General features: G+C 46.3%; 1 protein-coding gene across 6 annotated transcripts in view; it reads left to right on the forward strand.

Annotated features, from left to right (window-relative positions):
• Positions 1-20,152, forward strand: part of col14a1a (collagen, type XIV, alpha 1a) — a 273,774-nt gene that overhangs the window by 21,063 nt on the left and 232,559 nt on the right. For all 6 annotated transcript variants that reach the window (XM_072261042.1, XM_072261032.1, XM_072261062.1 and 3 more), the window contains exons 4-5: positions 12,159-12,302; positions 16,238-16,336. In XM_072261042.1, coding sequence (XP_072117143.1) covers positions 12,159-12,302; positions 16,238-16,336 — 243 coding nt within the window. The remainder of the gene's footprint in view (positions 1-12,158; positions 12,303-16,237; positions 16,337-20,152) is intronic.

Genomic DNA, 20,152 nt, shown 5'->3' on the forward strand with positions numbered 1-20,152 from the left:
TTAGAGAGAATGCGAACTTTATAGGGATATCTGTGGGAGGACAGGTTCATAAATTGATGCTTTATGCGGGTGATATTTTATTATTTGTGTCGGACCCTAGTCGGTCAGTGCCATGTCTTTTTACCATCATAAAGTCTTACTCTAGAATCTCAGGTTATAAGGTTAATTGGACAAAATCAGGAGTACTACCGTTAACTGCCTATTGCCCTGCATCTGCCTTTACCCAGGCCAATTTCACTGGCCAAAGAAGGGTATACAATATTTAGGTATTAACTTTCCCCCTGAATTGAAGGATTTAGTAAAAATAAATTTTGATCCATTATTGCAGAGAATTTCATGTGATGTAGACAGATGGTTATCATTGTATTTTTCAATGTCGGGAAAAGTAAATGCCTTGAAGATGAATAGCATTTCACAGATTAATTATCTGTTCCAATCATTACCACTGCAAATCCCATTAACATATTTTAAGCAATTTGATAAAATAACCAAGGCTTTTATTTGGAATGGTAAACGCCCACACTTAAACTTTAACAAATTACAATTGCCAGTTGAAAAGGTGGGGGGGTCTTAGGCTTGCCAAAGTTAATATACTATTACTATGCCTTTACTCTTAAACATTTAGCACATTGGTCTTTCCCTCCGGAGAGAGCGTCTCCTTGGTATCATATTGAGTGTTCTGCTCTTCCTCCCATCCCTCCATTTGTCTATCAAATTACCTCCTGAGGCGAGGTCTCACCCAATTATATTGCATATGCATTTGTTTTGGAATTAGCTAGCCAGATTATTTAAATTTAATCCATATTTGAATGAGGCCTTGAGTATCTGGATGAATCCAAAGTTGTATATTGATAAGTCCCCTTTCTTCTGGAGGGAATGGCAAGGGAAAGGTATAATTAAATTGGGAGACCTTTATAATGGTGATAGTTTAAAATCTTTTAATCAATTAACCCAACAGTATGATATCTCTAGGTCACAATTTTGGAGATATGTTCAATTGCGTCATTTGCTACATACAACTTTTAGTTCTACACAGCAGCCGCCACAAGTTGCTACGATGTTGTCTACTGTATTGGCTGCATATGGTAAAGGTCACGAAGCTTCAACTTATTATTCAGCTTTAACAAAAATCTCTGGGGACAAAATTCTGTTGGCTCTTAAAAGAGCATGGGAGAAAGATCTGAGTGTGACTTTTGAGACAAAAGAGTGAGACAAAATTTGCAAAATTATCAAAACAATGTCAAGAGGCCTGAGGGTGCGCCTTATTCAGTTTAAGATTCTGTACCGTTTTTATTAGACTCCAGCATGGTTACATAGATTAGGGTTGAAAAACACTGGTGAATGCTGGCGCTGAGAGGTGGATAAAGGGGACTTAGTACACGCTCTCTGGTCCTGTCCCAGAATTCAAGAATTTCGGATTATGATACATAAGTATGTTGGTGAAGTTTCAGGTATTCAACTCCCTTTCTGCCCCAGACTTTTTGTCTTGGGAGACACACTTGGGTTACTTGGGGATAAACACTCTCAAAATTGGATTCAGACAAGTATACTGGTAGGAAGACAAATTATACTCAGAGGTTGGAGGAACTTGGGGGGACCATCATTTCAGGAGTGGGCCACAGAAATAGCCAAAGTGGCAGCTTTTGAACGCATGTCTTACAAACAGTTTGATAGATTGGACATCTATACTCAAAAATGGGGCAAATATTTAGGTTTCCTGGGGGGGGGGGATTACTGGTGAATGTGTGGTGAAGCATATTGCTGAATGGCAGCCTTTTCTGTTATTAGAGGTCTAAATAGATACACATGGTTATTATAATTGATATTTATTTCTGCCATGTTTGTTTTTATTTTATGGATAATTTTATGTTTTGTAAGCTATGATTTACATAAATTCAACACCGACTCAAGGGTTCGGGGTTAAAAAATCTTCCAGAAATAAAATTTTTTTAGGAAAAAAAAAACCAAAAAAAAAGATATATTTCATTCTTGAGAACAAACTTTTATTGGCTGTGATACATTTTAAAACAACATTAAAGATTTTTCTTCCATTTCTTCCCCATCTCGTATTTACATTTGCTACCCTCGTGTCATGCCACATTTCTCCATTTCTATAATGTATGGTGTTTATATTAAATGGAATGAAGAGGAAGTCAATGATGAATGCTTTGTATTCAAAGAAAAATTATCCAGGGTTTAAAATTGACTCGAGGTTTTTTTAAACCCGATCCATACATTGGGAACTAATGAGATGGGTGTGCTCTGATTTCAAACTGTGCTTTACTTCAATACCTTTTAAAGCCGACACTTAACAAAGTTTAAGGTACATGTATATCAGTGAGTATAACTCTGAGATGCAGGCAACAGGATATAAGGTTGACATTTGACCCAACCCTACCCAATTTCACGTGAATCCGTCATGTCTACACTAGCTGTTTGCCAGAACTATCCAATTGAGCCCATTCTTTCCCCATAATATTTTTTCCCTTCAAGTATTAATCCAGCCCCTTTTTCTACTAAACACAATTTCTGCAGATGTTGGAAATCCAAAGCAACACATACAAAATGCTGGAGGAACTCAGCAGGTCAGGCAGCATCTATGGAAATGAATAAACAGTCAACATTTTGGGCCGAGATGCTTCTTCAGAACTAGAGAAGGACCTCGGGCTGGAACGTCGACTGTTGATTCTTTTCTGTAGATGCTACCTGACCTGCTGAGTTCCTCCAGCGTTTGTGTGTGTCCCTTTTCCCAGTGACTGCTTCCACTGTCCATTTCCAGCAATGCATTCCACAATTCAATAACTCAATGTTTCCCTTATGATTTTTCTGTTAGTTTTTTCATTCTGTGTGCTCATGTTACTCACCTGCTATATTGCTCTGATTAGATTATAAACACCACCATCTCTGCTCCAAGGAAAAGAGTATCTTGTATCTTCCAGTGGTGCTCAGTTACTGCAGGTATTAGTGGTGTTCATTTTCATGTTCAAATAATACTAAAGAGAGCATAAAGGTGCTTGGCATTCTTCCAGCATTAGGAGATGCCCTAATTATCAGTCATGAAGATCACACTTCATGCATGTGATCCAGTACTGACTGTTTCACCATGAACGACATGAAGGAAGTCTGGAAGTCGAACCTGACCAGAGGGCTTAAAAAGAAGATTTTCATAGCAGTCATAGAGTCCATTCTCATGTATGAATGCGAGACGTGGACACTCACCAAGACGATGCGGAAGTCTCTAGATGGTTGCTATACCCGAATGCTCCGGATGGCTCTTGACGTGAGTTGGCAACAGCACATGACGAATGTCGAGCTCTATAACGACCTACCGATGCTCTCCACTAAAATCGAAGTGAAAAGACTGCAACTAGCGGGGCACTGTCTACGCCACCCCGAGCCACCTGCCAGCCTAGTCATCATATGGGAGCCCAAGCACGGGAGGATGAACCCTGGGCGCCCTCTCAAGACTATGGTCAACATGCTCCTAGAAGACAGCGGCGTGGCTAATGTAGATGAACTGAACACACTGATGAGGGAGAGGGGGAAGTGGAGAGTCCGTCATCGTGCCCGACGCCGGCCCCCTAGGCCTGAGTCGACGTAGTATTAGTAATGTTTGGCCATTATTAATTGCGGCAGCATAGTCAGTTTTTGCTGGCTGGTGATGCAGTGTCATCAGCCCCGGACGTTGAGGCAAGTTGTCCCGGGATTCGAATCCGGCCAGCTCCCTGCAGGCTTTCCATCCGTGCTGGGCTGAGCATCGAGCTAGCAACTCAGACTCATATACACACACACACACACACACACACACACACACACACAAAAACAGCAACAGGCAAAAATGCTAATGAAACTGCAAGGTTGCCACCCTATGTGCCACAAGGCATGGAAAGGGATAACATGGTCTGTTTTTGCAGATCAATGAAGTGATAAACCTTGATGTTATCTAAATTTAGGTAGTAAACGGGAACCTAACACTGGCGGTGCGATGTGGCCTCGGCCATTATCACTTCTGCGTCCAAGAGACAATTTTAATAAGTGGGCTCAGTGTCTGAGTACTGAACTGCATTTAATTTTTCTGTGGAGGCTTTGTGAATCATTATGGGTGTAGGAATGTCTTAGCATTTTCTTCTTTCTTGGAAGTCTGTATGGAAGAGGGATAGATTTTAAAGTCTGAGCTTTGATTGAGAGCAGAAAAGGAACCAAAAGGCAAAGTAGCCTCTTGGTTTTGAGATGTTTTTCAACACAAGTAATCGGCATGCTCAATGCTATCTGTAAAAAAAAAGAGTAAGGTTGGAATAAATGATCCCAGGTGTGGAGAAAGCTGCAACAATTTGGGCAGAAAACCTTGTTTGCTAATTCTGAAGGTTAGGCTCTAGTTTTCACTCCAGGCAAATGTGAGACTCGCTTCCTGTTGATTCCTAAAGTATAATATTTTATTCTTGTTTTTAAATCCTTTTCCTTCTCTGTAATCTCTTGCAGAGTCCAGAGGAGTTTGTGTCCATCTGTTTCTGGCCCCTTGATCATCCACAAACTTCGCTTGCTTGTTTGTTATTCATCTGCTTTGGCATCCATCCCCTCCCCTCCCCCCCCCCAATCTTTCTGCTTTTTCAATGTGCTTTCCTGCTTTAAGATATTCTTTAAAATACCATTAGTTTGCAAGGTTTTGGTCGCTCACCATTTCTGAGTGGCTGTGAGTTGGGTTTTGCCTGGGGAATGCAGTTAGGACACCGCTTTGGGCCCTCCAGTGTTAACATCAGGGTAGTCACCTTGCATTAGATTTGTGTTCAGTGAGATTAGCTACTGGTAATAGTCAACCGCAGACCTCTGCGGTTGTAAATGTTTCTCAATCTGCTTTCATTGTATTGGGGAAAAATTAGCACAGTTGTAGAAGACCCTTTTCTCTTCCAGCTTCTCTCCTATCCGCACGCATGGAAAGTCCTCCAACTCCTGGAGAGGCCTCTAGGCCTCCAGTCCCGAGGCCCCCGATTCAGCTGGTACTCTCAGTACCTGTTGAACTGAGTGGCAAAAGCACAAGAATGAGTTGGTGATGGACAGCTGGCAGGATGGATTGAAGAGCATCCATCATCACCTCCCAGTCTGCTCCTGTTAATAGGACCTTAGCATGGGCAGCCTTTGAAGATGCTTCAGCTTCTGTTGCATTAGGTCTGTTTGTACCTTGGCTCCATTTCCCCACCCTCATTCCAGTTCCCTTCCAAATGTTCTCCAACAAAAAAAATTTGAATTGACCCCCAAATGTGAGAAAGTCGTCTCCTACTTGGGTGTCCAGAAGCAGGACCGTAAATCTAACGCAATCTCTGATGAAGCTACCGAAGCAAAACGGAGAGCGCTCATTCCCCGGCGAGTGAGGGGAAAAGGGAAGCTTGCTGCTGCACACACAACCTGCTTCTGGAGTGCCTTCTGCTTCATTTTCAGTATGCTCCAAAGTGCCTTGCAGCCAATAAATGATTTTGAATTTTTGTCCCTGTTTTATGTAACTTAGCAACCAATTTGCTTGCGTTCATCTTCCACACTCAGCAGTGTGAAGATAATCTATTTGTATTTAATGTTAGAGGATATCTATCAGCCAGAATACTGGAGATGATACTCCTTTGAAATAAAACCCAGGGATCTCTTTGAATCTCTTTAGAAGGGAAGTTGGGATTTAATTTAATATCCCATCCAAAATTTGATCCCTTTGTCAGTGCAATATTACTTAGACCATGCAAAGGAATGTCGGCCTTTTTTTTGTGCTTGTTCTGAAGCAGTGGGCTGGGGTGAGATGACACCAACATGTACGTTGGAAGCAGTCCCTTGTCTTGTGATATTTACTGCTGTTCAAACTAATCGGATTAATGACTGGGCACACAGGTATGCAGACTAAAGTAGACTTTCACACAAATGTCTTGAGCGATTTGTAAATAAACTTCAAAAGTGACAACTTTTAATGTTTTTGTGGCTTTTTGTGGGCTGAGATTTCTTAACCCAATTTAACAGAATAAAATCTTTGAGGAGACTCTAACATGGGCAGTCCTTGCTTTATTCCTTTCCTTCTCCAACCTAAACACAAGGAATTCTGCAGATGCTGGAAATTCAAGCAACACACATCAAAGTTGCTGGTGAACGCAGCAGGCCAGGCAGCATCTCCAGGCAGAGGTACAGTCGACGTTTCGGGCCGAGACCCTTCGTCAGGACTAACTGAAGGAAGAGCTAGTAAGAGATTTGAAAGTGGGAGGGGGAGGGGGAGATCCAAAATGATAAGAGAAGGCAGGAGGGGGAGGGATGGAGCCAAGAGCTGGACAGGTGATTGGCAAAAGGGATATGAGAGGATCATGGGACAGGAGGCCCAGGGAGAAAGAAAAGGGGGGAGGGGGGAGAACCCAGAGGATGGGCAAGGGGTATAGTGAGAGGGACAGAAGGAGAAAAAGAGAGAAAAAGAATGTGTGTATATAAATAAATAACGGATGGATTACGGGGGGAGGTGGGGCATTAGCGGAAGTTTGAAAAGTCAATGTTCGCATTCCTTTGGACCACATCCGCGAGGCCGAGAGGGGGATCTTGATGTCTGGGCAGCCCAGGATCTCCATATTCATCGCCCAGGTCTGCGCTCCCAGGCCGCATCCATTGTCTACTCAGACAGACGGAGCCATTATCCTATAATTTTAATGTTGCCTCTTCTGAGTTCTAGGAATCACCTGGAAGGGTCTGCCTGCCAGTTTGTTAGCTTGTTGCTTTTCACCTGTAATAAAATGCCTCTTTTCAATGGCGTGGCTGAGGGAAAGGTCTGATTTCTCCATTGATGATACCAGATCTCCCAACAAGTATTAGACAAAACAAGCTGACTCTTTGATTTTTTTTTTTTTTGGATCTTTTCTTGGAGAGATGATTCCTCAGGGCTCAGTAACATAAAAGGACTGAGGCAGGTTAGCAAGGGGAAAACTTCACACTGATTTATTGCAAACTAGTTGCTATAGATACTTTTGACAAACCATTGTTGAACAGTATGGCTTACTATGTATGCTATACTACTGAGGCAAAGGATCCATTGAAGAAAGTGCAGAGGATATATATGTGGATGATGTATATTTGAGATAGTACAACTGTTTACAATGCTTAATGCATTCTTTTGAGGAGACGACAGGAGGGGCAATGAGGGTGGTCCATTGATGTGGGCTAAATAGATTTCAAGGCTGTTGGTAAATGGTTTATTGTTGTCACATACCATGATAGAGTGAAAGTTCCTTTGTTTGCATGACTTCACACACTGTTCATTCCACACAGGTACATTGAGGTAATAGGAAGGGACAATAACAGAATGCACGATATAAAGTTGTCTTTTAACAAGGTCTAATGGGGCTGTCACTGGAGAAGGAAAGGTTACTGGTTAGCAGAAGTGTTGTAACTGGCAGACTGTTCCAGTGATCCCTTGTTCTCTGATTGTTGGGAGTATGTTGAAAGTGGTTGTGGATGATGATATAAATGGTGATCGTGTGTCTGAGGATTTAGCCAGCAGGATAGTCTGGTCAGTTGGGTTGAGTGGTGGCGAGTGGGATTATCTGCACAGAAATGTGACGTGGGGCAGCGTGGGAAGGGAACATACAATAAACAGGAGGGCATTGACTGGTGTGGGGGAGCAAGAAGACTTTGGAGTGGTAACAGAACAGGCCAGCGGGAGGCTAAACGGCAAATGGGAAGTTCCTCCATTATTTAATTTCAAAACTAAACTTGCTATGTACAAACACTGCAATGCAGACCCTCCCCAGCTCATGAATGCTTTACTTGTGAATACAGTATCCTGTACGTAAGAATGAGTGTTTGGGATACCAGTGGGATGGACTTGATGGCGACTGCCGTGTGGGGACTTGCTTGTTTCTTTGCAATAACAATGCTTCAGGCAGAGAAGTTTGAATGGTTGACTTAAATACATTGGTTTAACGATGCCCTCAGTTGGCCCGTGTTTCTATTTACGTATTATTGCCTGGAGGTCACATTTTTGACCTGTAAACTGTTTAGGTTAAGGACAGTTCTTGGGTTTGGAACCCGGTAATAACTTGGTGAGGAGTGCCTGGCTTACGCTGGGGCTGTAGTTCAGTTCATACAGTAGAAGGATCCAATCCCAGGGACAGAGAATTGAGAGAAATTGATAGACAAGTTCGAGGGGAAATTAGGAAACAGGGTGATTGATGGTGTCTGGAACTTGCTGTCTGAAAAGATGTGAGAGACAGAGGGCTGTTCGTAGTCAAACAGAAGGCGGATGTGCACTTGATTGCCGTAACATGCAGTGCCACCAATCTGCTGCGGGAGGGTGGGATTTGGTTGAGTAGCTTTTCATTGACCAGCATTGAAATGATGGTGGTTCTAAAGTTCCTATCATTTTATGCTTTCTGACATCACCTTCAAAAGCCTTTCTCTAAATTTATTTCACACCCCCTCGCCCACCCTCAGCTTTGTTCTGCTTTTCTCCCCCTTTCCCTCGTCAATTCTCCAGAGAAAATAGCTTTTCTTTCTGCCCTATTTAATTGTCTTAAAATCTTCCTTAAACCCCCACCCATCCCGAAACCAGGTGTTGTACCTGCCTTTGGGCCTGTTACAGGTTAGTGCTGTTGATGGATTGTTCCTGTCATTATTGGCAGACAGAGTCGGGCCTCATACTGGCTGGGAGTTTTAGATCAGGGCTTCCTCTGTCTGCTCAAAACTTCACAAGCTGAGCAGATCCTTGTGGGGAAATCCCTCCTTTGCCTCATCTCGTCCCAATCCCTGTAGATCCTACAGCCCTTCCAGATCTTTGCACACTTCCAATTCCGGTCTGTTGAATATTCCTGAATTTAGTTTTTCATTGTCAATAGCTTCTCGTCTCCAGGCACCGAGCTTGGGCATTCCCTTCCAAAGCTACCTCTTTGAGACACAGCCTCAGAATAAAGGGAGTTTGAGGCTGCGCATTAGGAGCACTCAGAAGCCTGTGTAAGCAGAGGCAGGGGCCCTGTCAGTCACTTACTGTCCTGTCTGTGGATGAGACTGAGAATCCCACATCAGCACTACAATTCCCACAAACCAGACTGGAAGCAAGTTACCCTCAACCCTTATGGGCTGCCTAAGAAGCAAAAGCATCAAGAGCCATGTCTGAGTTGTCTGGAAGGAGCTCCTCATGGCTGGTTCATCATCCAGCAACATCAATAAAAGCGTGACCATACCGTATGTGGGTAATGGATTGACCAACAGGGTATTAGTAGCATCCTGTGCCATCTCTCTGGCCCTACATTCCTCCTTAGAACACCTGGAGAATAAAGACGCATACATAAGGCTCCTTTTCATCGACTACAGCTCTGCCTTTGATACCATCATTCCAAATAAACTGATTCCTAAGCTCCGGAACCTGGGCCTTAACACTCAGATCTGCAGCTGGATCTTCAACTTCCTCACAGACAGGACCCAGGCTGTCAAAATAGGGGACAAGCTCTCCTCTACAATCACTCTGAACACCGGTGCCCCACAAGGCTGTGTACTCAGCCCCCTGCTGTACTCACTGTACACCCATGATTGTGTAGCCAAGTTTCCATCAAACTCAATATATAAGTTTGCTGATGACACAACAATTGTAGGCCGTATCTCGGGTAGTGATGAGTTTGAGTACAGAGAGGAAATTAAGAACCTGGTGGCATGGTGCGAAGACAATAACCTATCCCTCAACGTCAGCAAGACGAAGGAATTGGTTGTTGACTTCAGAAGGAGTAGCGGACCGCACGACCCAATTTACATCGGTGGTATGCAAGTGGAACAGGTCAAAAGCTTTAAGTTCCTGGGGGTCAATATCACAAATGACCTGACTTGGTCCAACCAAACAGAGTTCACTGCCAAGAAGGCCCACCAGCGCCTTTACTTCCTGAGAAAACTAAAGAAATTTGGCCGTCCGCTAAAACCTTCACTAATTTTTATAGATGCACCGTAGAAAGCATTCTTCTAGGGTGCATCACAACCTGGTATGGAAGTTGTCCTGTCCAAGACCGGAAGAAGCTGCAGAAGATCATGAACACAGCGCAGCACATCACACAAACCAATCTTCCATCCTTGGATTCACTTTACACCGCACGCTGTCGGAGCAGTGCTGCCAGGATAATCAAGGACACGACCCACCCAGCCAACACGCTTTTCATCCCTCTTCCTGCCAGGAGAAGGCTCAGGAGCTTGAAGACTCATACCGCCAGATTTGGGAACAGCTTCTTTCCAACTGTGATAAGACTGCTGAACGGATCCTGACCCGGATCTGGGCCGTACCCTCCAAATATCCGGACCTGCCTCTTGGTTTTTTGCACTACCTTACTTCCCATTTTTCTATTTTCTATTTATGATTTATAATTTAAATTTTTAATATTTACTATTGATTTGTAATCCAGGGAGTGGGAAGTGCAGAATCAAATATCGCTATGATGATTGTACGTTCTAGTATCAATTGTTTGGCGACTATAATACATCTGTTCCAGAGTTTGAACTTACTACTATTCTTTATTGCAAATTAGTTCAAGATTTGCAGCTATTAATTATACTGTATCCATTTGGCAAGGTTGGGACTGCTTCCTTGCTAGTGAGGATACAATTCCTTGCTGGGTTGTTTGCTTTGTACTGCGCCCTGCAGCACTGTCTGTGAAGTTAACCTGTTTTTCTGGCGGGGATGTTGTTTCCAAGCTGAGTTCAATAATTCAGGTCTGTGCAGCAAGATGGAAGCAGAGGGCACGAGGAAATGCTGCTTGTTCATGCTCTGATAACACTGTCATCTTCAGGAATTCTGCTCATTAATAGTCGAGTGTCAATATTCTGTGTTCCTGAGGCCAGTGTATTGTTCGGTTTTGCTCCAGAATTTTGGAAATTCAAAGAAAGCTGAGCTTGGTAGTCAAATGCGTCTTTAGGTCTGTGACAGGCTTGATGTTTGTAAGGCCGGTGTGTTGAGATTGTGGAACCTGGGCAAGTCAATGGAGCTGCGATGCTGATCGGATAGGATGTGGAAATTTGGGAAGCACCATTGGTTGGAAACTGGGGAGAGGATTGGTCAGAATGACCTCTGATCTGTTCTGTTCTTCACTGACTCAAACCACCTGTTCACTCCCAGCTTGATTCTCTTCCCTTTAAACCTCTGGTCGTCCAAACCCTCTTGCTGTGCTGGATTCTCAGTAGTCAATATCTTTAAAAAATTTTCTCCCTGCTTACAAATTCCTCCATGGCTTTACCCCTCCCTTGTCTCTAACCTCGTCCTGCGACTCTTTTAAAATTTCTACTCTCTTCCAGTTCTTCTCTCGAACTTGTCTGGGAATTAAAGATGAAAGAGACTAGCTTTATTTGTCATGTATACATTGAAACACACAGTAAAATGTATTGTGTGCGTTAATGACCAATACAGTCTGAGGACGTGCTGGGGGCAGCCCGCCAGTGTTGCCAAGCTTCTGGTGCCAACACAGCATACCCACAACCTACTAACCTTAACATATACGTCTTTAGAATGTGGGCACCCGGAGGAAACCTGTGCGTTCACAGGGAGAACGTACAAACACTTTACAGTCGGTGGCAGGAATCGAACCCCGATCACATAAAGCACTGCACTAACCGCCATGTTACTGTTCCATCCTAATTTAGTGTCTACAACTTATGCCTTCAGTTGTTAAGATCCTGAGTGCTAGATTGCACAAGGTACTAAAAAAAAAGAACAGGAGTAGGCTACTTGTTAGCTCAAGCTGGCCCTGCTAAAATGCAATCATGCCTGATCTGCCCCTTTTCTTTGCCAGATCCCCATAGTCCTCAATTCCTCAATCTTTCTTACAGAACATTTTCGACCTCCTCCTTCTGATATCTCCAGTGATCCACCCTTCACAACACTCCAAGGCAGAGAATTCCAGTGATCCACCACTTTGAGGAAACAAAAAATCCTCACACCTTAGAATTCCCTCTGTAGGTCTCCCCACCTCTTCCTTTACAGAAGACTGCCCTGAAAACTTACTTTGCTTTCCCTGTCTTTTGATCATTTGTGCTAGTATTTCCACATGTGGCTTTTGTTGATAATATGTCTGTGGGACGTCCTGCACCGTTTTACGTTGCTACATAAATACACATCGTCGTTACCACACTTTTTGTGCTTTGCGTCTTTCTCTCACATTTCACTTTGTTTTCAATAACAGGTGGCAGACCCCAGATGCTAAGCATACGGAAGGGTGAAACGGCGGCTGTTGTGGAAGGACTCCTCCCAAACCAGGAGTATGTAGTACAGCTGTTTGCCATCAACAATAAAAAAGAAAGTTCACCAGCTGTGGGCCGGTTTACAAGTAAGTATCTCGAATTGGACGAGGTGGGGATGCTGGGTACCCAAGTAGTTACCTAACCCAGCTACGCAGTTCGAGTCGGATCAGGTGCACATTTACAATTTAGAGTGATGTCATGACATGGCTATTCCATTGTCTCCTATTTCTGTCCTTCATAAACTCGAGCTCAGTAAAAACTGCTCCTGTCTTGCTCCATCTTCCCCTCACATTGCTCCCTATATGGTTTGTCAGTTCAACAAAGCCTGATTTTAAAATTTCTTTACCTTGTGTTTAAATCCTTCCACAGCCCCTCCTGTCCCACTGGTCAGACCTTGTGGATCTCTGTGTTCCTCCTCTGACCTGTCGAGAGTCTTTGAATTCAGTGGTTTCCCTGCCTGCAGTCCAACCCTCTGCTTGGGTCTTGGTTTTACATTTCCCCTTCATAAATCTCTCCACTTCTTCTATTTGCTCCTGAAACTACTTCTCCAACTCAGCTTTTGTTCCCTGCTGTATTTTTTTTCCTGCATTTGGGGTCTATTTTATTGATAACATTCCTGTAAAGTAACATGAAATTGTTGATCACTTCAATTAAAAAGTTCTGTTGCTTTTTGAAGTCTTATCAATTTATAATATATTTTGAACTAAACTGCATATTTGTAAATGCTAATTAATTATACAACTTTTTTTAGACCTAACTTTGTTAGGTTCCAGTAACAGATTTTGCAGCTGTAAATACTTAAGGATATCATCTATCAATGGTTATGGCTCTTCCTGTAATCTAGGGTAACAGCGAGAGGGTCTTAATAATGTTGTTAAAGTTATCACTGAGTGATAGTTCTATAATTTGAACATCTTCATGAACACAAGTAGCTGTTTCCTATACAAGATTAGGCTGAAAATTTTATATAAATTTTCACTGAATGATAGAGTAACTGCAAGAATGAATAAACTCTCCTTAGGCTTTTCCAGCCGGGTATAGGTATCGATTACAGATGACTTTTTGATGATTAACTCCGCCATCGTCATCGGGGATGATGCCTGGGCATGTCTACTCCGGTGGTATTTATAACCCTGTAGTCTGTCCCTCCTGATTGGTTAGTCCTCATCCAATCAGGTTTCCACAAGGAGTTTAATTTGACCTATTGAGCATAAACTGTCTATTGGAATAAGCTCAGCAATCAGTCCCATTGCCCTCTTCCCTCACCAGAGACCCACCAATATTTCTTCTTTAAGTACATATTCATCATTATTACTGACACTGCTTTTGTTGTTAAATATGCAGTTTTTAGGCAGTACATTCCAGGTTATTAAGAACATGTTTTGACTATGTACTATTTTTATCCAGACAATTTTCTTTGAGAAGTTTATAAAAATTATGAGCATAGATAAGAAAGACCGCAAGAACTTTTTTTCCCAGGGTAGAAATGTTGGATACTAGAGGGCGTATCCTCAAGGTGAGGGGGGAAAAGTTTAAAGGTGGTGTTTGGGGAAGGTTTATTTTGTACAGAATATGGTAGGTGTTTGGAATGGGCTGACAGGGGTGGTAATGGAAACAGATATGATAGCAATGTTTAAGAAGCGTTTAGACATGTGAACAGGCAGGAAGCAGGGCAAAACATGTTTTATGCATGCAGGTGCATTTGAAAGGCTTTTAGATAGAGTTGATCATACGCAGGCAGAAGAGACCAGTCTAATTTGTCATTGCGTTTGGCTTAAACATGGTGGGTTCAAGAGTCTGTTCCTATGCATTTTCATCTAGGCTCTGTGTACTTTTCAATATTATCTGAAGTTTCAACAGGTCTAGAAGGATTATTTTGTGATAAACGTTGTAAACTATCCCTTAACAATCAATGCTTTGGTCATTCATTGTTCTCCAGCCTTCCGTTATCAACTGGTTCTGGTGAATAACCTTGTGAAAAAGGGTTTTGTGGGAAAGTTTTTGAATAGTTCTGAGACAAAGATTGGATAACGTTGCAGCAAAATAGACACAAACTCAAACAAGCAGGGGTGGGATGCTCTGCAGCTGGTTAGATGCTATTTACTGACTGAATAATTACTATGATGGAGGGACTGGGGGACCAATAATACACAGGTGGGTGGCAGAGCAAACTGTGAGAGGATACAGAGTCTGCAAAGGGTTATGTCTAAATTAGTGAGTGGACATATTTGGCAGGTAGAGGACGATGAAGGGAATCGGGGGTCATCGCTTAGTATGTTGGAACAGAAAGGAAGAACTTTGCTTAACTGGAGAGAAATTTTAGAATGTTGAGGTAGAAAAGGGATGATGCACCTATAATGTGCAGGTATAACCAATGATAATCTACGAGTAAAATTTGTTGTGCTCTGTGTCTGCAGTGTATCCCTTTCATTCCCATTGTCATTTTAAACTTACTAGGTTCACTGGGGGAAAGGTGATCACACTGTGTAACAGTTAAAGAAAATATTATGGCATCTTGGAAGAGTGAAAAAATAACATTTAATGGTCTGGAAAATCAGCTAACCTAGTACCATAAAAGTTTCCAAGTGTGTCGCTCTAACAGAGTTTAAGGCAGGTGGGGTGTTGGCCGCTTTTCCAAAGCAGTTGGGCTTTAACAGCAGGAATGTCTTGCTGTGTCTGCACAGGGCATCGTTGAGCCCACACTGGTAGAAAGGTGTGGTTTTGGTTTTTATTTAAGGATGGGTGTACAGTACTTGGTTCGGAGGCCAATCCAATCACTGGGTTGATACTCAGGATCAAGGGGTTGTCTTATGAGGAATGATTAGGCAGGTTGAATCTACAATTGGTCATACAGCCTAACTCATTCATGTCAACTGTATTGCCCAGTGTGCTAGTCCCACAGTCCTCTAAACTTCTTTTAATTGTCTACTTGCCTAGATGGCTTTTTAATGCTGTTAATGTGCCTTCCTTAATAACTATTTTCTCACGGGTCATTCAAAACTGAGAGCAAATTTAGAAAGGATCTTGGGGCAGCTGCTTGGATCTACTTTTTCAGAAGAATGGAAGGTGATCTTATTGAAACAAATAATTCTGAGGGGGGGGAGCTATTAATAAGATGCTGGGAGAGCTTAGCAAGTCAGGCAGTATCAGTGGAGGGAAAAGGGCAGACAATGTTTCAGGTTGACACCCTTCACCTGCACTGGGGGTTGGTGGGATCCGAGTGACTATGTAAACTCGGTCTATGTAACAGTTAGCACTATGCTATTACAGATTGTGGGAAGGGGAGGGGATGGAGTTCAGAGTTCAATTTTGGAATCCTCTGTGAGCAAGTTTGTACGTTCCTTCCTGTGTGTGCATGGTTTTCTTTGGGTGCTCCAGTTTCTTCCCACAGTCCAATGGTGTTCTGGTTAGTTGGCTAATTGGTGATTGTAAATTGTCCTGTGATTAGGCTGGGGTTAAATCGGTGGGTCACTGGGAGGTGCCACTCAGTGGACCAGAAGGGTCTGTTCTCACTGTATCTCTAACTAAGCAAACAATATTGGGAGGATGCCCCTCTGTGTGGGGGGTGAGGTGGTCTAGAAGTGGGATGGAGAATAGTTTCAGAATACGACGTCACCCAGTTAAGGCTAAAATGAGGAGTAATTTTTTTCTCCTAAAGAATTACGAATCTTTAAAATTCTTTATTCCAGGAAGTTGTGGAGACTAGATCACTGAACTTATTCAAAGAGAATGTAGATCTTGGTCAATAGGACAGCAAGTGGTGAGCTGAGGCCAAGGTCTTAATGAATAGTAAAGGACAGTATGAGGGGCTGAGTGGCCTAATCTTTTGTGCCTGAGACCACAGTAACTTCCAGAAGTGGGGACATGACCTCACTGGCAAGAAAGCATTTGACTACTTCACATGGAGAATCTAAGAATCAAATGAGGTAACCAGTTCAGAGAGCCAAGACAGGGCTATGGGCTGAATACCTGTCATCAGATTCTGTGATGGTTGGTAAAATCATTTGGTTTTTTTTGACAGTGAAGGCATCTCGAAGCAGAGGCAGGCAAGGCTCACCTTCACAAACAAAACCAAAGAAAGAATTGGACTCTCGAGGCAGCAGTAAAGCAACTATTGAAGGTAGGCTTCCTTGCAGTTCCGAACACACTTAGCAGGAACACCTTTTCCCAATTTAAACTGGAAAGCTTTGAACTTTATTGCTTCATTTTGCAACTAAACTCCGGGCCAGGTGTTATAACATGTAAGCTGTTGCCATAACTATAAAACTCAGTTACAAAATGTATAAATGAAAGATATCAGGAATGCTCACACCACGAACTCTGCAATCGAGCTGATGGTGAAACCTATGCAGCTGAATACTCCAAGAACACGTGTTAAATTTAAAATGGCTTCTTTGTTATGTTAAATGCTGAGACAGTCTCTAACTAGACAGTTGCTTCGGTTATTAGAGATAGCAGGCTGCTATTAACCAATGGATGGTCATGTATCGCTTTGTTTTCGGATACAATGCTGTATCATATGATTGTGGACGGGGTTTTGGTGGGGAGTTAGAGGAGAGACGAGGATGGTGGACGGGGTTTTTGGGGGAGAGTCGGAGGAGGAACGGGGAGGGGGGAGGACGCTGGACGTGCAGGGGTTTTTGGAGGGGAGTCAGAGGAGAGACGAGGAGGATGGTGGACAGGGTTTTTGGGGGGAGTCAGAGGAGGAACGGGGAGGACGCTGGACGTGCGGGGGTTTTTGGCGGGGAGTCGGAGGAGAGGTGGGGAGGACGGTGGACGGGGTTTTGGCGGGGAGTTGAAGGAGAGACGGGGAGGACGATGGACGGGATTTTTGGAGGGGAGTCGGAGGAGAGACTGGGAGGACGGGGTCGTGCGGGGGTTTTGGGGAGGAAGTCGGAGGAGAGACGAGGAGGACGGTGGACGGGGTTTTTGGGGGGGGAGTTGAAGGAGAGACGGGGAGGACGATGGACGGGATTTTTGGAGGGGAGTCGGAGGAGAGACGGGGAGGACGGTGGACGTGCGGGGTTTTTGGCGGGGAGTCGGAGGAGAGACGGGGAGGACGGTGGACGGGCGGGGGTTTTTGGGGGGAGTCGGAGGAGAGACGAGGAGGATGGTGGTCGGGGTGTTTTGGGGGGGAGTCGGAGGAGGAACGGGGAGGACGGTGGACCGGGTTTTTGGGGGGAGTCGGAGGAGAGATGGGGAGGACAGTGGACGTGTGGGGGTTTATGGCAGGGAGTCGGAGGAGAGAAGAGGAGGATGGTGGACGGGGTTTTTGGGGGGGAGTCGGAGGAAAGACGGGGAGGACGGTGGATGTGCGGGGGTTTTGGTGGAGAGACGAGGAGGACAGTGGATGGGGTTCTGGTGGGGAGTCAGAGGAGAGACGGGGAGGACGGTGGACGTGTGGGGTTTTTGGTGGGGAGTCGGAGGAGAGACGGGGAGGATGGTGGACGTGCAGGGGTTTTTGGAGGGGAGTCGGAGGAAAGACGGGGAGGACGGTGGATGTGCGGGGGTTTTGGTGGAGAGACGAGGAGGACAGTGGACGGGGTTCTGGTGGGGAGTCAGAGGAGAGACGGGGAGGACGGTGGACGTGCGGGGTTTTTGGTGGGGAGTCGGAGGAGAGACGGGGAGGACGGTGGACGTGCGGGGTTTTTGGCGGGGAATCGGAGGAGAGACGAGGAGGATGGTGGACAGGGTTTTTGGAGGGGAGTCGGGGGAGAGACGAGGAGGATGGCAGACGTGCGGGGGTTTTTGGGGGGGAGTCGGAGGAGAGACGAGGACGGTGGACGGGCGGGGGTTTTTGGGGGGAGTCGGAGGAGGAATGGGGAGGACAGTGGACGTGTGGGGGTTTATGGCAGGGAGTCGGAGGAGAGACTGGGAGGACGGTGGACGGGGTTTTTGGCGGGGAGTCGGAGGAGAGACGGGGAGGACGGTGGACGTGCAGGGGTTTTTGGAGGGGAGTCGGAGGAGAGACGAGGAGGATGGTGGTCGGGGTTTTTTGGGGGGGAGTCAGAGGAGAGACAGGGAGGACAGTGGACGTGTGGAGGTTTTTGGCGGGGAGTCGGAGGAGAGACGAGGAGGATGGAGGATGTGCGGGGTTTTTGGTGGGGAGTCGGAGGAGAGACGAGGAGGACAGTGGACGGGGTTTTGGCGGGGAGTCGAAGGAGGAACGGGAGGACACTGAACGTGCGGGGATTTTTGGCGGGGAGTCGAAGGAGGAACTGGGAGGACACTGGAAATGCGGGGATTTTTGGCGGGGAGTCGGAGGAGAGACGAGGAGGACGGCGGACGGGATTTTGGCGGAAGTTGGAGGAGAGACGAGGAGGACGGTGGATGTGTGGGGTTTTTGGTGGGGAGTCGGAGGAGAGACGAGGAGGACAGTGGACGAGGTTGTGGTGGGGAGTTGGAGGAGAGACGGGGAGGACGGTGGACGGGGTTTTTGGGGGGGAGTTGGAGGAGAGATGGGGAGGACGGTGGACGTGTGGGGGTTTTGGTGGGGAGTCGGAGGAGAGATGAGGAGGACAGTGGACGGGGTTTTGGCGGGGAGTCGGAGGAGAGACGAGGAGGACGGTGGACGGAGTTTTGGTGGGGAGTCGGAGGAGAGACTGGGAGGACGGTGGACGTGTGGGGGTTTTGGGGGGGGAGTCGGAGGAGAGACGAGGAGGACGCTGGACGTGCGGGGGTTTTTGGCGGGGAGTCGGAGGAGAGATGGGGAGGACGGTGGACGGGGTTTTGGCGGGGAGTTGAAGGAGAGACGGGGAGGACGATGGACGGGATTTTTGGAGGGGAGTCGGAGGAGAGACTGGGAGGACGGGGTCGTGCGGGGGTTTTGGGGAGGAAGTCGGAGGAGAGACGAGGAGGACGGTGGACGGGGTTTTTGGGGGGGGAGTTGGAGGAGAGACGGGGAGGACAGTGGACGTGCAGAGGTTCTTGGAGGGGAGTTGGAGGAGAGACGAGGAGGACGGCAGATGTGCGGGGGTTTTGGCGGGGGAGTCGGAGGAGAGATGAGGAGGACAGTGGACATGCGGGGGTTTTTGGAGGGAGTCGGAGGAGGACGGTGGACGTGCGGGGGTTTTTGGTGGGGAGTCGGAGGAGAGACGGGGAGGATGGTGGACGGGGTTTTTGGCGGGGAGTCGGAGGAGAGACTGGGAGGACGGTGGACATGCGGGGGTTTTGGGGGGGAGTCGGAGGAGAGACGAGGAGAACGGTGGACGTGCAGGGGTTTTTGGCGGGGAGTCGGAGGAGAGACTGGGAGGACGGTGGGCGTGCGGGGGTTTTGAGTGGGGAGTCGGAGGAGAGACGGGGAGGACGGTGGAAGTGCGGGGGTTTTGGGGGGTGAGTCAGAGGAGAGACGGGGAGGATGGTGGAAATGCGAGGGTTTTTGGCGTGGAGTTGGAGGAGAGACGAGGAGGACTGTTGACGGGGTTTTTGGAGGGGAGTCGGAGGAGAGATGAGGACGGCGGACGTGCAGGGGTTTTTGGGGGGAGTCGAAGGAGAGACGGGGAGGACAGTGGACGTGTGGGGGTTTTTGGCGGGGAGTCGGAGGAGAGACGAGGAGGACCGTGGACATGCGGGGGTTTTTGGCGGGGAGTCGGAGGAGAGACTGGGAGGACGGTGGACGGGGTTTTTGGCGGGGAGCCGGAGGAGAAACCGGGAGGACGGTGGACGTGCGGGGTTTTGGCGGGGAGTCGGAGGAGAGACGGGGAGGACGGTGGACGTGCGGGGTTTTTGGCGGGGAGTCGGAGGAGTGACGGGGAGGACGGTGGACCTGCGGGGGTTTTTGGCAGAGAGACGGGTGGACGGTGGACGAGGTTTTTGGGGTGTAGTCGGAGGAGAGACGGGGAGGATGGTGGACGTGCAGGGGTTTTTTGGAGGGAGTCGGAGGAGGACGGTGGACGTGCGGGGGTTTTTGGCGGGGAGTCGGAGGAGAGACGAGCAG

Source organism: Mobula birostris, chromosome 1, assembly GCF_030028105.1.
Source record: "Mobula birostris isolate sMobBir1 chromosome 1, sMobBir1.hap1, whole genome shotgun sequence".
Classification (NCBI taxonomy): domain Eukaryota; kingdom Metazoa; phylum Chordata; class Chondrichthyes; order Myliobatiformes; family Myliobatidae; genus Mobula; species Mobula birostris.